The 14,390-nt window shown below is 41.1% G+C and overlaps 2 protein-coding genes across 12 annotated transcripts in view; one reads left to right on the forward strand and one right to left on the reverse strand.

The window, feature by feature from the left end:
* Positions 1-2,128, reverse strand: part of KATNIP (katanin interacting protein) — a 65,907-nt gene extending 63,779 nt beyond the window's left edge. For 7 of the 9 annotated variants that reach the window (XM_087734578.1, XM_087734582.1, XM_087734583.1 and 4 more), the window contains exons 1-2: positions 1,839-1,970; positions 1,145-1,221 (exon numbers count right to left, since the gene is read on the reverse strand). In XM_087734578.1, coding sequence (XP_087590704.1) covers positions 1,145-1,206 — 62 coding nt within the window. In that variant the 5' untranslated portion in view covers positions 1,207-1,221; positions 1,839-1,970. Of the gene's footprint in view, positions 1-1,144; positions 1,222-1,662; positions 1,795-1,838 lie in introns of those variants that run through there. The other 2 variants (XM_087734584.1, XM_087734577.1) reach the window with 2 other exon arrangements.
* Positions 2,129-2,138: 10 nt separating this feature from the next.
* Positions 2,139-14,390, forward strand: part of GTF3C1 (general transcription factor IIIC subunit 1) — a 43,565-nt gene continuing 31,313 nt past the window's right edge. For 2 of the 3 annotated variants that reach the window (XM_087734573.1, XM_087734575.1), the window contains exons 1-9: positions 2,139-2,408; positions 3,109-3,318; positions 3,487-3,663; positions 4,778-4,921; positions 5,497-5,593; positions 6,078-6,201; positions 10,130-10,288; positions 10,947-11,062; positions 12,632-12,953. In XM_087734573.1, the coding sequence (XP_087590699.1) occupies positions 2,188-2,408; positions 3,109-3,318; positions 3,487-3,663; positions 4,778-4,921; positions 5,497-5,593; positions 6,078-6,201; positions 10,130-10,288; positions 10,947-11,062; positions 12,632-12,953 (1,570 nt within the window). In that variant the 5' untranslated portion in view covers positions 2,139-2,187. Of the gene's footprint in view, positions 2,409-2,472; positions 2,758-3,108; positions 3,319-3,486; positions 3,664-4,777; positions 4,922-5,496; positions 5,594-6,077; positions 6,202-10,129; positions 10,289-10,946; positions 11,063-12,631; positions 12,954-14,390 lie in introns of those variants that run through there. The other variant, XM_087734576.1, reaches the window with a different exon arrangement.

Below are 14,390 nucleotides of genomic sequence, written 5' to 3' on the forward strand. Positions count from 1 at the left end.
CAGGAGCACCCCACCCCCTGCAGCCACCACTCTCTGAAATCCACCCCAGGCTGCTCTGACTGGTGATGTTTTGGCACATGATGGGCTGTTTCTGTTAGTTTGGGATCCAGCAGGAACCGGCTGTGACCAGCCCAGGGCAGTACCTGACCTGCTCCCACACAGGCTGCTCTGGCCCAAAACCGCCAGTTATGTCCACTACAGGAATGTACCCAGCATGCCTCTTCTGAAAGGTACACTTGCCACATGCTTGTCCTGTTGTAAGGCAGCGGCATTTGTCTCCACCAAAATTCAGAATTAGAGCTGTGATAATAAGGATGCAAGTTGTTTCAATCATTAATTTGCTTTTATCCTTTCCTAAAACTGCTTTAGGAGACTATATATGGAATAAACCCATGTGCACAAAAATTGGCTGTTCTTCTAACACAACTGTGGCTTTTGTAGGTTTTTTTTTTGTCTTTTTACCAAACAATTCAGTTTGTTATAGGATTTGAGTAAAGATCTTATGGCTTGTGGTAAAGGAGGAAATTAAGCAAGAAAGTTCTGTAGACCCTTCTGAATTAACCTATGAAATTCATCTGTCTAGGGTACAATGACAGGAAGGTTCCTATGAACAAATATTAAAAGAAATGTTTTAAACTTGCCTGAAAGATTTGCAAAAGCAACCTTGATGTCCTTATCTCCCACCTTAGCAGAACCTGACTTTGTGCATTTAACTTAAGCAACTTCTGCATGCAATTTTCTGTATTTCTGACAACATAAAAACCTTGCCTCGTAACAACATCCTAACACAGTGTGAGCTGCCAATTACTTCTGAATCTAGAACCTCTTGCTCTTTAAACAAAAATCTTCCCTGTGAGCCATGGAAACAATAGCTATTTTATTAATAAATTTATCTATATTTTGAAGTATGCTGAAGAAATATTGTGATCTCCTCTAGAAATAAGAACTTTGATGTACTTAGCAAACGAAGGGAAGACAAGAGAATCACCTGACTGCTTTAAGAGACAGCAAGTCAGACTTTGCAACACAAGTTCAAAACCCAAGTTTTTAAACTAATATTCACAACTGCTGATATTAGATACTATATGAGATACTACACAACGGATACTTCACACTCAATGGTGGTAACAATTCTGTATCTTACCGGTTTCTCTGCTGGAGCGATATTAAGTATTCGTCATGTTTTTCATCAAAGTCAGTCACCATGTCCTTAATATAAAGCTGAAAAGAGAATATAATTGTCACACTGAAGTATAGAAATTATTTATTACAGAGTACTGCTGGTTTTTCACCCTCACTAGACAAGAATGCTACAAACTGAAAAAAGTTCTTCCTTCAACAACATATAAAACTGTCAGGGTACTAAAAAAAGTTCCCGAAGAACAGAGGAAACGTTACCAGTTTTAGTTATTTTTTCAGAAGACTTCACAATCTACTGAAGAGCCTAAAAATACTAAAAATGGAAGGCATATGCTGTAATGAGTTTATAATCCAGGAACTGACAAGCAAGTCAATTCTGGGGCACCAGCTGAAAGGGCCATGCCCAAAGCCCAACTGTAGGATGATTTTCCTGACTTGCTACTGCTCACAAGGTCAGTTAATTCTAGAGCTTATTCACTGCAGAGGCTGTATACATTCAAAGTGTTTAATTAAAGATTTTACCTTGCTTGCCTTTCAGAAGTATGAACTTTTCCAGCAATTCCCACCAAGTATCCCAGAGCTGCTGCTGCAAGTTGTGGTGGGGTGCCCTCTTACACACGCAGAAGTTTAAACTTTCCACCAAAACATTTAATTTAGTTCTGCACCGAAAAAAAGAAACCCCATATTTTGTCTCTTACCGACTGCAGAGTATCTCTGCTCAAACGCTGCCCCTTCCCGCGCCCTCGCTGAGGTAACGCAGCCTTGGGGCTGAACTGACAGCTCTCCGGAACGGAACGAGAGGGCAGGGCCTCGGGCCCGACCCCCCTGCGCTTTGCCTCCGCAGCACCGGCAGGCAGCGGGCTCAGGAGAAACGCGGGGGCAGAGCGCCCGCCGGGCGGAGACCCCGCAGCAGCTCGGCGGGCACCGCGCCGAGGAAAGGCCGGACCGGGCCGCCGCTGCCCTGTTTGTGCGTTTCCTTGGTTACCGGCGCGCCGGTGACCTCACTTCCGGCGCGCAGGCCCGCAGCCGGAAGCGGCGACGGCGGGGATGGAGGCGCTATGGGCGCTGCTGGACGAGGTGGCCCTGGAGGGGCTGGACGGCATCACCCCGGCCGCGCTGTGGCATCGCCTGGGCGCCCGCACGCCGCCCTTCCCGCTGCCGCTGGAGCCCGTCACGCAGCAGCTCCTCTGGGCCGCGCTCAGCGCCCAGCCCGACGTCAGCTTCTACCTGCTGCCGCGGGCGCGCCCGCCGCTCCGCCTGCACGACCGGTGAGGGCAGCTCCGCCGGGGACCCCGCCGGGCCGGGCCGGGCCGGGCCGTGCCGAGCCGAGCCGCCCCCTCCCGCAGGCCGCCGCGCCTTCCCCTACCCGCCGGGCGCGGTACCCCGCGGGGCGCTGCGGGAGGGCGTGCTCCTCTGCGGGGTATAGCTCGGGCCTGGGTCCCCAGCCGCCCCGGTGGCTGCCCCGCCGCTCTGCTCCTTCTCGGGAGCCGTTCAGGCCTTGCTGAAGTAGCCGGTTGACGGCAGGCGAGGCGGAGCGAGGCTGTGAAGCCTGCTATGGAGCAGACCTGCACGGGAGTCCTGGCTAGATTGCCGATCTAATGACTGTTTACCACTTAGGTACAAGCAGAATTTATATGTTCATCAGGGTGGATGTACCTGTTGTTTTCCTTTTTTGTAAACTATTATATATATTTCTTTTATTCCCACCACTTCAATATCCTTGAATTTATGAGGATCAAATAATCTGTTCCCTTCCTCCTGCCTCACACACTCTGCGTGCTGATAAGGTTTGGTCATACTCGAGGAGTGCAACTCTGCTCTTTGTGGTTTTCCATTTTTGAGGTTTTGAAAGAGCTTTGTTTTTCCAAGATATTTCAAAGAGGTACCAGCATTGTTTGTGACAATTTTATATTTCAGTTCCAAATTCTCCTTGCTTGGTTAAATGTTGGCTCTCTGCTTTTGTTTCAGGTATGAAGAAATAGACCTTGAAACAGGAATACTGGAAACCAAAAGAGATCCAGTCCCTTCAGATGATATTTATCCTGTCCACATGATTTTGGATAATAAAGATGGCATACAAGGTTCCTGCCAGTATTTTAAAGAGAGAGTAGATATCACTGATCAAATAAGGAGGAAGGATTTGCAGCCTTGTTATACTTACACAGAAGCTGTTGAAAAGTGAGTGAAATCCTTATATCTGGCATTTTTAACTTAAGTTTTAAAATTCAGTCTTTGCTCAGTTTGTGCAGATTATATCAAGAATGGTGTTTGTGGGGGGGAAAGTGATGGATCTCTCTGTTTTTATGGAACTAATAATAATTTATTATTTTCCTTTCTGTTTCTTAGATGGGGCGAGAAACTAGTCATTGTTGCTTCTCAAGACCAGCGTTACAGAGCTTTAATAGGCTGGGAGGGGGACCCTGACTTAAAACTCCCTGACTTCTCCTACTGTATACTGGAGCGTTTGGGTCGTGCTAGGTGGCAAGGAGAGCTTCAGAGGGACCTTCACAGTGGGGCTTTCAAGTAAGTTTATATCTTGCTATATGAATTAAATCAAAGCTACTAAGTTTCCACTGGTTATTTGTAAACATCTGTCCACTTAAGAATTCCTGTGTTTTGATTTAAACTCATATCTCTATTGGTAGCGTCTCATCCTTACTACCAGGAGCACTTGGTTCTTGGAGCCTGTATTGCTAGAAGTATACTGGTCTCTTCCTTGAGTTTGTTATGCTTCCTGATATTTTCTCATGGAACCAGAGCTTGTCTATTGGGTCAATGTACAAGTTTCTAATTTGTGAAAGTTCTTGCTTTCTCTAAATCACTTTTTCTTCAAATTTGGGCTGGAACGATGCTTTTCATTTCCTTTTCTAAACTGCTGTGTAAACATCTTATCCTGCCCAACTTCTGAAGAGGTTCTTGGATGCCCACCTTTTGTCCCCAGCATTTGCCCTGTGTGACATCTTCCTCTATATGGCCTGAGTTACCAGCTCCCAAACTAGACCACATACTTTTGTTGATGGAGGAGCGTTACCCAGCCTCCTAGGGAACTTCTGTTTTTGTATTGCTGTGCTGGAGAATATTAGCATTGCTGTTAAGGGTTCACTGCTTCTAGGAGATGAAGCGTATGTAGCTTGCAAACCACAGTGGCATTGTTCTTGCCACTTAGGAAGCTCTTTTAGGTAACTAAGATGATGGGTGTGGAGAGGAAATCTTTTGTGGATACTTTTCTGTCAGTTCAGTGGCCTGAGTCAGCCCACCAAGGAGTGAGATAATACCAAAGGTATTACAAGGGGGGCAGTGATTGTAGTGTAGCCAGGAGTGAGAAAGAGGGCATGGGGATGCAATATTGGTTCAGCTGTTTCATCAAACCATGTCATGACACTGTGATTGTGCATAGAGACTGTGGGTTAAAATCAGAGGTATTCCTCTCTCTTTAATTGGATTAACTATGAAAATTAATTTCACAGGTTCTTAATTGTGGCACTTCCTAAGTTTGAGATTGTCACTTTGAAAATTAAGATAACATATGTTGCTAAGACCATAGGTAATTTAGGTGAAGTGTTTTGGGATGCTGGATAATTAGAATTTATTTGCAGAAGTTTCTATGCCTGTAGATATCTTGCCATCTTTTCTTCAGAGTGGATGCTGGAAAAATTCATTATCACCGAAGAGTACTGGACAGAAATGGTCTCATAACAATGCAGTCCCATGTCATAAGACTACCAAGTGGAGCACAGCAACACTCAATTCTTCTACTTCTGACTCGCTTTCATGTTGATAGGTATGTGACACTCAGATGTTTTAAAGATCTCCTGGGTAGACCGTGACCTTTTACTATGATGAAAGTTTGCTCTGCTGTCACAGAACCATCAAAGTTTCCTGGAATTGACCCTTCTCAATTTCTTTATTAACTCCTCTTCCAGATGCTGGACAGTTAAAGCTTACTTGTCTTGGCGCTGTAAACAATAGGGTATTCTAGTACCTGTCAGCTGCCTACATAAGCCTAACTCTTCTTATTGTAGCACTAATCAGTCTGTTAATTTTGAGTGTTCTCACTTAAAACACATTTCTAATAGGAAAAAAAAAAAATCACTCTTGTTTATGATTAGAACTTGTGTTTCTGTGGATTGCTGATGAAGTAAGAGCCTGGGCTTAGTCACTGTTCCTTCAGTTGGGGTCTCTTCTTGCTGACAAATTCTCTCACATGCTATTCACAGAAGGAAAACTGTAATTCCTCAAACAATCAGAGAACACTTCAGAATACTTTCTCTAGTGACTGACATTTTGTAAAGGTACAACTAGTTTATAAATTTATGTGCATGCTTACATGTAAAATAATTGTCTTTTCTTGATTAGGAGGAGCAAATATGATATTCTGATGGAGAAGCTCTCAAGTATGCTAAGTGCTCGTTCAAACCAGATGGAAACATTAGGAAACTTGAGGGAAGAATTGGTGAGATTCATTATTCTCTTCCAAATTCTCACATAGAATCTAGATGATTAGTATCAAAGGCAGTCATTCATACTGCCTGTTTTTTAAAGTTGCACAATATTTTGGTGGTAGGGTATCAAAAGAAGGGTCTTAACCTACTAAATCAAGTTACTGTTGCTGCTTGTGATAAGGAAGGAGTTCTATTCGATCCACAGTTTCAGAAAAGTATTGTTAACGGATATCGTCATGCAGTTCTTACTTGCACAATGCTGCTGCTGGTTGCTGCTGCTTGTTTGGATGGTAGAGTTGGAGGGATAGAACACAATCCAGAAGCATCTCACACTCTGCCTGGTGTCTGCACTAGCAGGCTTTTAAGATCCTTCTTTGATATCCTACCCCAAAATACTGTGTTTTGAGAACAGGCAGTATGAATGTCCTTGATACTCATCACCTAGAGGTGAGACTTTTGGGCTACAGTGACTTTTGCCGCTTCTCTTTGCATTAGGGTCTTTGTGAGAGAACTTTCAAACGTCTCTATCAATATATGATGAATGCTGGCCTAGCCAAGGTAATATCCATCCCGTTACAAGATATACATCCCAATGGAGGACCCTACAAGACAAAGAAAGGTAACTAGAGCCGTGGCTTTGCTTTCTTTTTATGTAATTACATTGATGCCATTCTATCTATAAGCCTCAAATCCTAAATTAAAAGACACATAAGTGAAAATCTGTCTATGCAATTATGTGGAGAAGTGTGTTAATAAAGCTAGAACACTGCAGCCCGCTTGAATTAAGCATGTGTTCCAGGTCTTTAAGAAATGGATGCAGGCAAGTTTGTTGTATATCAGGGTAGGCTGTTTCGGTGGATTGTGACTCCTAGTAAGACTGCTCAAGCCAATACAGAGAGTAGGGACAAAGAGCAGTCTGCTGACCTTTCAGGGTAAAGTTGAATGACAAGTCAATAAACTTGACAAAAATATATGAAAAGTTATATAAAACAAAAAAGACTGTTATGAAATAAGAAGCTAAAGAAACAGATCATCTTAGTTATGACTTTTGCTGAATGTCATCAGAATGCACAGTTTCTCTGGGAAGTTTCATATCAAATTATGAAAGTAAGCTTCTACAGCACTACCTTGGAATTCTTTACGTGAGCAAGATAGCCAACAACTATTATTCAAAAAAGCCATAGTCTACTGAGGGACAGTTTAATGCATAACCACGTTTGAATTCAAAGTTAATAGGTTTGCAAGAACTGCTGATAACTTCCAAGCATGTAGTGGAAAGACAAAGAGGAGCAGAACTGCATGAAGAAAGGGAACAAAAGAAAGCAGCTGCTCTCGGAAAAAGATGCAGATAAAACTTGTATGGGGAAAAAGCTACAAGAAGTAATAATAGAAAGTGTGAGGAAATATAGTATCACCAATGGAATTAATGCAATTGCTTAAGGAAATCTAAACCAAGTCTTTAATCACAGAAAATCCTAAGAGGCAGATTTGCCAGGGTTAAAAAGAAAATAGTTCTAAAAGATGAACAATGTGTTTTTCAGAGATGTAGTGAACTGTTTGTGGGGGAAAGAAAAATCTGATATGAACTAAACATTGCAAATTATATCGTCTTTGTGAATAAGAGTGATCATTAAAGGAAGAAGTGAAAGAGCCAATAAAAACATGAGAACTTCAAGAAGACGAAAGTGATGCCAGTTACATAAAGTTGGATTAAGGCTCTTGATAAGACAACAGATTCCTTCAAATCTTTTAAGTCTGGGGGAAGGAAATCTGTTTGTAGGGAAATTGTGTTATGAACAAAGAGAGACAGTGGCCAAAAGTAGGTACAGCATCTAGCACAGTTCAGACAAATCTCCCACGTTGTACTGAATAAATAAGGGAGTGATTGAACAAATTCACTTGTAATGAAATATACGGGTCCACCTCCTTCCCATAAGAATACCAGAGGGAGTTTTACACAAGTTCAGAGTTTCAAGAAGGCAGTGGAGATCCTCAAAAATACTGTAGAATGGATCAGTATACAATGAAATATATGGGAGAAATTATCATCAAACTCTTACAAAATATGTATTGTACATAGTTAATGTATTTCTGGTTTGAGCAAGTGTTTCAACATACAGTGGCTTGTATGACAGATACCTTTAATCACACCATTTAGCATTGTCATTGACACAAACCTAGATTCTCTCTTACGCTGTCTTTGAGTAGTATTGCACTAGGTTATATTTGCGTATACTTCCTCGCGCTGAATTAAGTTTCAGAGATTTTCTAATGAGCTGAAGACATTTGCAAATAAAACCCAAAGACAGATAGTGTTCCTAAAAGACAGAGTTTATAATCAGTAGTAAAAACATCTAACTTCCAATTAAAGTATGTACTTAGAAGACAAGAAAATACAAGTCCATTTATAAAGTTGGTGGCAATCCACAAGGCAGTAGATGTTTCATGTTTCGTCACAGATTGGCACAATGGCAGCTGCATGTACTACGTAAGTTTGTCATGAAAAATGCCACCTGATGAATCTATGACTTGAATGATAATTCCATCTTACAGACATAAAAGCTGAAAATCCACATAAATGCCTTCAAACACACTAGGTATTAAACTAGGATGAATTAATAATAGCTGATTTTCATCAGAGATCAAGATAGTTTAGTCTCTGGAGATATACAGGAAAGCATATAGAAATATGTGGGACACACTGAGGATGAAGCCAAAGCATCTGCTATGGGAAGCACATTATTGGGCAGCAGGAGCTAAAGTAAAAAAATTGGTTGGTATTTTGGTTTGTTTTCAAATATTGCTTCAAGTGAAAATCAATGGGCTGCAGAACTACAGAGGATGTGATAACAGTGCCTGCAGCGCTACCAAAATGTCAGCACTTAATTACTATCCTAAGCAGTATTTTAGGATACTGGCACGGCAGGGATTCAGACTGAGGAAAAATAATGGAATCATCTGGCCTGGAGCTCAATCACATGATTAATTTACTGTGGATTAACTTCATGTCAGCTAGGCTTCAGTTACTGGTCACATATATACATAAGATGAAATTCATTAACTGAAACCTTGATGATTTCAACTAAAGCTTTCACCTGGCATTTTTCACAGCAGGGCTGTACCAGAGGAGTAGAGATGGCTGTAGATGTTCCCACCCACTGCTGCAGGATGAATTGGCTACTTCTGCAGTAGCTGCTGAATCACTGCAACTTTATAAGCTGGCAACGTACAGTAACCTAGTTCTAGCTTACCACTAGTCTCTTAAATTGTTTAGGAGGAGCTGAATGACACTGGTGATAGTGGGTCATCCTTATATCAGGGAGCAGAATTGCTACAGCTCTCCAAGTCATCTGTCCCCACTCTTCTGTGAGATCCCAGAACGGTAAAGTAGGTGGAGAGGTACTACAGCACAGCCAGTGCACAGTAACATGTTAAGATGTGGAACTGAAACATGTATGAGATTCGTGTGGCTGGTGGGCAGCAGTGCGTTCTATGCTTGTGCACAGCAACCTTAGATTTTTGTGTCTCCGTTTGCATTGCATGTAATTATAGTACACCATACATGTTAACAAACCTAGCCATTCCCTGGGTGCAGAGAATAGATTAGGACTTTGGACAAGAAATCTAGAAGCTTAGCTTCTCATACGTGGTTGCACGTAGAGCTTCCATAATATAACTGATAGCATGTGTTGTGGAATCAGCAGACAAAGGCTGAGAAGAACCTCTTCTCATAGTGTTATTGGAACCGTGCAGCATAACTGTACATTTCAGTTATGCTGTAAGAGCTTACTGGATGGGGTAGGACTCTTCGATCCTTTTCTTCAGAATGCTAGTTGCTTGGTGTATGCTTCCTCCAACATGCATGCATACAAACACAGAAGAAGGTGCTAGGGCATATGATAAACTGACAGTCCTTTTAGGTCCTGGGATTTTTAAATACTGGGAACTGGCAGCAGCACCTGATAGGGCCCACCAACTGGTGTCCGCTTTGATCACTTGATGAGGAAAGGCAATCCTGTATTAAGGAACAGTTTTGCAACCAGGTAGCTTATTGTATCTTCAGGTGTATGGTTCTCTTTCATTATGTGATTTGCATTTATAGAAAGTAAAAAAGGCTTTGAGTCTGTAGAAGGAAAGGAGGGGTTTTATACCCAGTGAGTTATCTCACAGTCAGATGTGTTCTGAAGATGTGATACTGTGGATCAGCACTTACTCCTTTCATTGATTTATTTGTACTATTGAAATTTCTCCTGTTACTGCAGTGTTTTCCGCTCTGCTCATAAATCACTGTATTGGGCAGTCCTAATGTTGACACAGATGTGAAGGTCGGGAGCACGTCAAAAATTCAGCTAGTCAGTATTTTGACAGACTTGTAAATAGGGAGAAGCTGTTGCAAACCTTTCTGAGAAATAAGCCCCTGTCTTTGGTCTTTTGTGTTCCTCATGGCACTACTACTACTTTGTGCTGCTGAAAGAAATAAAATGGTTTAAACGTGTGCGTACGACCTGCATTTTGTTAAGAGTTGTTACTAACATTCATGTTCACAGGGACTGATGTCATGGTCCGTTGCCTTAAATTACTAAAGGAATTTCGGAAGAAAATGGAAGATTATCATGATGATGATGAAGAAGAGATCATCACAAAAGCTGTTCAGCCTGTGGATATTGTTTGTGAAAGGGATATGCTCACCCAGGCTTATGAGCTAAGTAGGTGACATAGTAAGACATGCTAAAGACTTTTCCCATTGTCTTCTTATTCCTTGTATGTATAAAAGAAAGGTGTATATATTGTGATGGGGTTTTTTTAAGTTCTGATTGCTTTTTATGTATCAGAAAGTGTCAATTTTTCATGGAAAAGGTGAGGTTTATGTTAGTTTAGACGGGAGCTATAGGTGCTGCCACCTGTTACCCCGTCCCTGGAAGCTTATCAACCATTCAGTGCCACCAAAATAAGACAGCATGGTAGAAACAGGACATTGCGGTGGGATGAGGAAAGGTGAGGAAGAAAACAGTGTTCCTTCTTCTTCTCCTACCTCTTTTCCTTTCATAATGGAAAAATGAATATCTGACTGCAGAAAGCCATCAGGGGAAAAATTCACCCCCACTTTTAATCCAAAGCGATCACCTTCAAACCTCATTCTGCTGGGGCGGTGCTTTGCATAAAATTGTGGTTTATGACCAGATTTGACTGTATATTGTGTATGTCTGTGAAAAAGCCTTTAGTTGTTAGTGGTGAATGTTAAATTTTATATTCTGGCATATACAGTTGCTCAGAGCAAATATGAGTGTATATACAAATGTATGTATGTATAATTCAGTCAGATTATTTCCCTGAGATATTTTCTGGTTTTCCTTTCTGAAACAGTTGAAAGTAGGGGAACCAAAGGTATTTCTCAGGCAGAAATTCGCTTGGCTATGAATGTGGGGAAGCTAGAAGCAAGGATGCTCTGTCGTCTTCTGGAGAGGTACAAAGTTGTCAAGGTAAGGTTAAAATAAAATACTTTATATACTTGTTCAAACTGGAGATGCAATTGTGGTTATTGTGATAATACGTTTTAACGTTGTTAACCTCAGACAATAGAAATGGCAGGGATTTGAGAACTGACAGTGAAAGAGTCCTAATAAGATTGAAAAGAGTATGACTTCAGTTGAGGAAAAGTTATATAAGAGAAGTTTTCAAAAAGTATTAAAATTTTAACCCACGGTAATCTGAGGGCTAGGCTTAGTTGTTGGAATGTAACATATCTGCTCTTCTAGCATATCTGTTCTGTATTGTTTCCTGGTTAGCTGCCTCGACACTGAAATAGTTTGCTGGACCAGATGTACAAGTATTTTACATTGGTTTGTGATTGGGTGCTTGAGTAATAAAGACCGTGGGGAAAAGTCCACACGGCCCCATATTTGCTGTCTGTATCAAGTGGATGTTCTGGTGATCCACACCAGCAGGTGGGATTGTGCCAGACACCGCTTTACAGCATTCCAGAGAAACACCGTTCGCTGCACCATGAAGCAGTTCTGCCCTCCAAAAAGAGACAGGGCAGAGAAACAAGCCTCAACCCTGCTTCACCTGGCCTCAACCACTTACCCAAGTCATTCACTGTAAGCAGTGGTAACCCAGGTGACCTGGGGGCTGGTACTTTGTGGAGATGAGCATAGCTGTCTCTCAACTCAAAATAGCTACTTTGCTTAATTTTTTACTATAAGAGCTTCTGTTTTGCAAGATCCTCTACTGAAGGATCTTGTCAGAGACCCTCTGTGTGTTTAAAATCATCAATCTACTTTTAAAATACCGGTAAATTCTGAAAAAAAACAGTTACTGTTGTTGAGGTTATGGTGATTAAACTCCTTATTTCCAGATATTTCAATTTTATTTTATTTTTCATTTCAACAAGCCAAACAAATTCAGCTGTCATTTCTTGCATGCACCCACCCACCCCTTTCCACAAAGGCAGGATAATTGCCATCTTCCCTCAACAGAGAATATTTTTTACTAAGATCTTGTCACTTGGTTAAAAGTTCTGTAGAATTAAAACCAAACAAACTATATAAACCATTGGAATATCTAAATACACTTTTTCCTAAGTCAACTGTGAAGATGAAATCTTCCCTTATTGATAGGCTAGGTGTTAGAGTTTCTAGATACTTGGAAGCATCTCTTGTAGTAGACAGGGTATCAGCAGTTTTACTTAAGTCTGATTCACTCTGGTAACGTCTACATTGCAGTTATTTTTCTGAACAAAAATTTATTTCCAGTCTGAATACATATAGTTTGTTCTTCCTTAGACTTTTCTACATCCCACATACTGTAGGCGTTTCATTCTAGTATGCAGGTAATGCAGATTTATTTATTTTTCAAGCACGGTATTTCTTTGATTTCTATATGTTAAGGTTAGTCAACATTTTTGTTATTTAGGAAAAAAGGATAATAACGTGATATCTTTTGATGTGAGGGGAGAACGGTTAGAAAATTTTCCCACTGTTGATGCTGGGGAACAGACCGCCAGAATGGAGAAGTAAGGTGGTAAAATAATGTTCCAACTATTTCCTTAGGGTTTTATGGAGGATGAAGGTCGGCAAAGGACAACGAAGTATATTTCATACATTTTTGCAGAGGAGAGTGATTTAAACCGTCAGTTTGAGAGAGAGAAGGCTAGGAGTGAGCAGTTAGCTACAGTTACTTTGGCTCTAGTGCCAGAAGATTCCCCACCTGTGGAAGATGTGTCTCCTGGAGAAGATGATACTTTGGTCTCAGAGTCTGACAATGAAGAAGGGAAAGATGGCAAGAAGAGAGGAAAATGTCAGAAGGCCAACTCTGGTTCTCTGTTGAAATTAAGTTTCCAAGATGATACCCATCAGTCAACACCAGCTAAAGGTAGATCATGATTCTGAAATTTGGAAAGAACCTTGCATTTTTCTTATGGATCCTTTTATTAAAGAAAAAAATCATATGCTATTAGCTTCCATTAAAGTGTGTTATCATATATTTATTTTTACACTTATTTGATTATTTCCATGCTTTGTTGATGTTCTCTTTCCACCAAAAGTGTTATGTTTTGGAATACTGTGGGTGTGATAATCTCTGGAGATTCTTAGGGCTGAAGCGTGCTCTGGTGTTTGTGTGCACCAAAGAACGTTTGTGACTATCACCATTCACTGGGAAAGTCTGCTTCTCCTTACCCCTGTGTTGTTTCTCCCCTTTTCCCCATGCAAATGATACGGGCTCACACACCTTGCTCCTTGAATATTCACTTATTTTTCTGGTGGCTGGAAGAGCTGAAATGATTCTGCAGAGGGCCAGACAAATTCCCAAACTGTTGCAAGGAAGGAGGCAGGACTGTGTGGTTAAAAATGGGCATCGTAGGGAGACTGTGGCAGCTAGCAGTCGGGTTGGCTTAAGCTGCTGAGAGGAACAGCATCCTTGGGCAAATTTTATATCTGCCTTGGATGTTCTGTGATGAACTGACACGGTACCTGTCATGGACTCTGTTTTTCAAAACACCTTACAGCCCAGGCTGTGCCCATCAGAGAGCACCACCTTGGTAGAGCTTTAGCTTTTAAAGTCTTTGAAGACTTCAGAAGGGATTTGAATACACTTTGTATTTCTTGAAATATTTTATTTCTTCCTTGCTAAGGAAAAAGGTGGGCTGTGCCTCTCATTAGAACGCATCATTTCATTCCATTGGCTATGTAAATGTCACCTTATGTGTGGGAAATAGCACAGGAGCTGACAGACCAGCCAGTTAACATTTTTTTTTTATTGTAACATGTAAAAGTTCTTCCCCTTTTGGCAGTGGTTTTTTTTCAGTTGGAAATGTCTTGTACTGAGCCTTAGAGTCTGTGCAAAATGTTCATGTACTGATGCAAACCTTCAAGTGGGATGAGTTTAAATAGAGTAATACTGACTTCTTGTCTGAGACCAGATAAGATGGTAACTAACTACTTTCAAGCAGCAATAGGCTTGGGATGACTTAACCCGCAGCCTTACTCACCTAAGCATATTGTAACAAAAATGTCTTGCCTCCTGAAGCTAATTGCTTCATCTTTTTGTTTAGTTATTTGGAACATCTTAATGTGAAAGCTACCAGCCTTTTGGGGACATATTTTAAAGAGGATATGGTGGTTTATTTTTTTATTTTATTTATTTTAACTATTTAAATGTTCCTACAACTTCTCTGATAAACTCCAAGGGAAGAGAGGAGAACAGATCTCCATTTCTTGTGTAGATAATCTTTGGAGTAATACTAAATCCTTGTTCTCATTCTGGTTTGAGTCAGAAAAGTCAGGTTTCTGGCAGAACTTGAGAATCTTT

This window comes from Nipponia nippon, unplaced genomic scaffold (assembly GCF_047370975.1).
Source record: "Nipponia nippon isolate SJK-2023a ecotype South Korea unplaced genomic scaffold, ASM4737097v1 scaffold_5, whole genome shotgun sequence".
Classification (NCBI taxonomy): Eukaryota; Metazoa; Chordata; class Aves; order Pelecaniformes; family Threskiornithidae; genus Nipponia; species Nipponia nippon.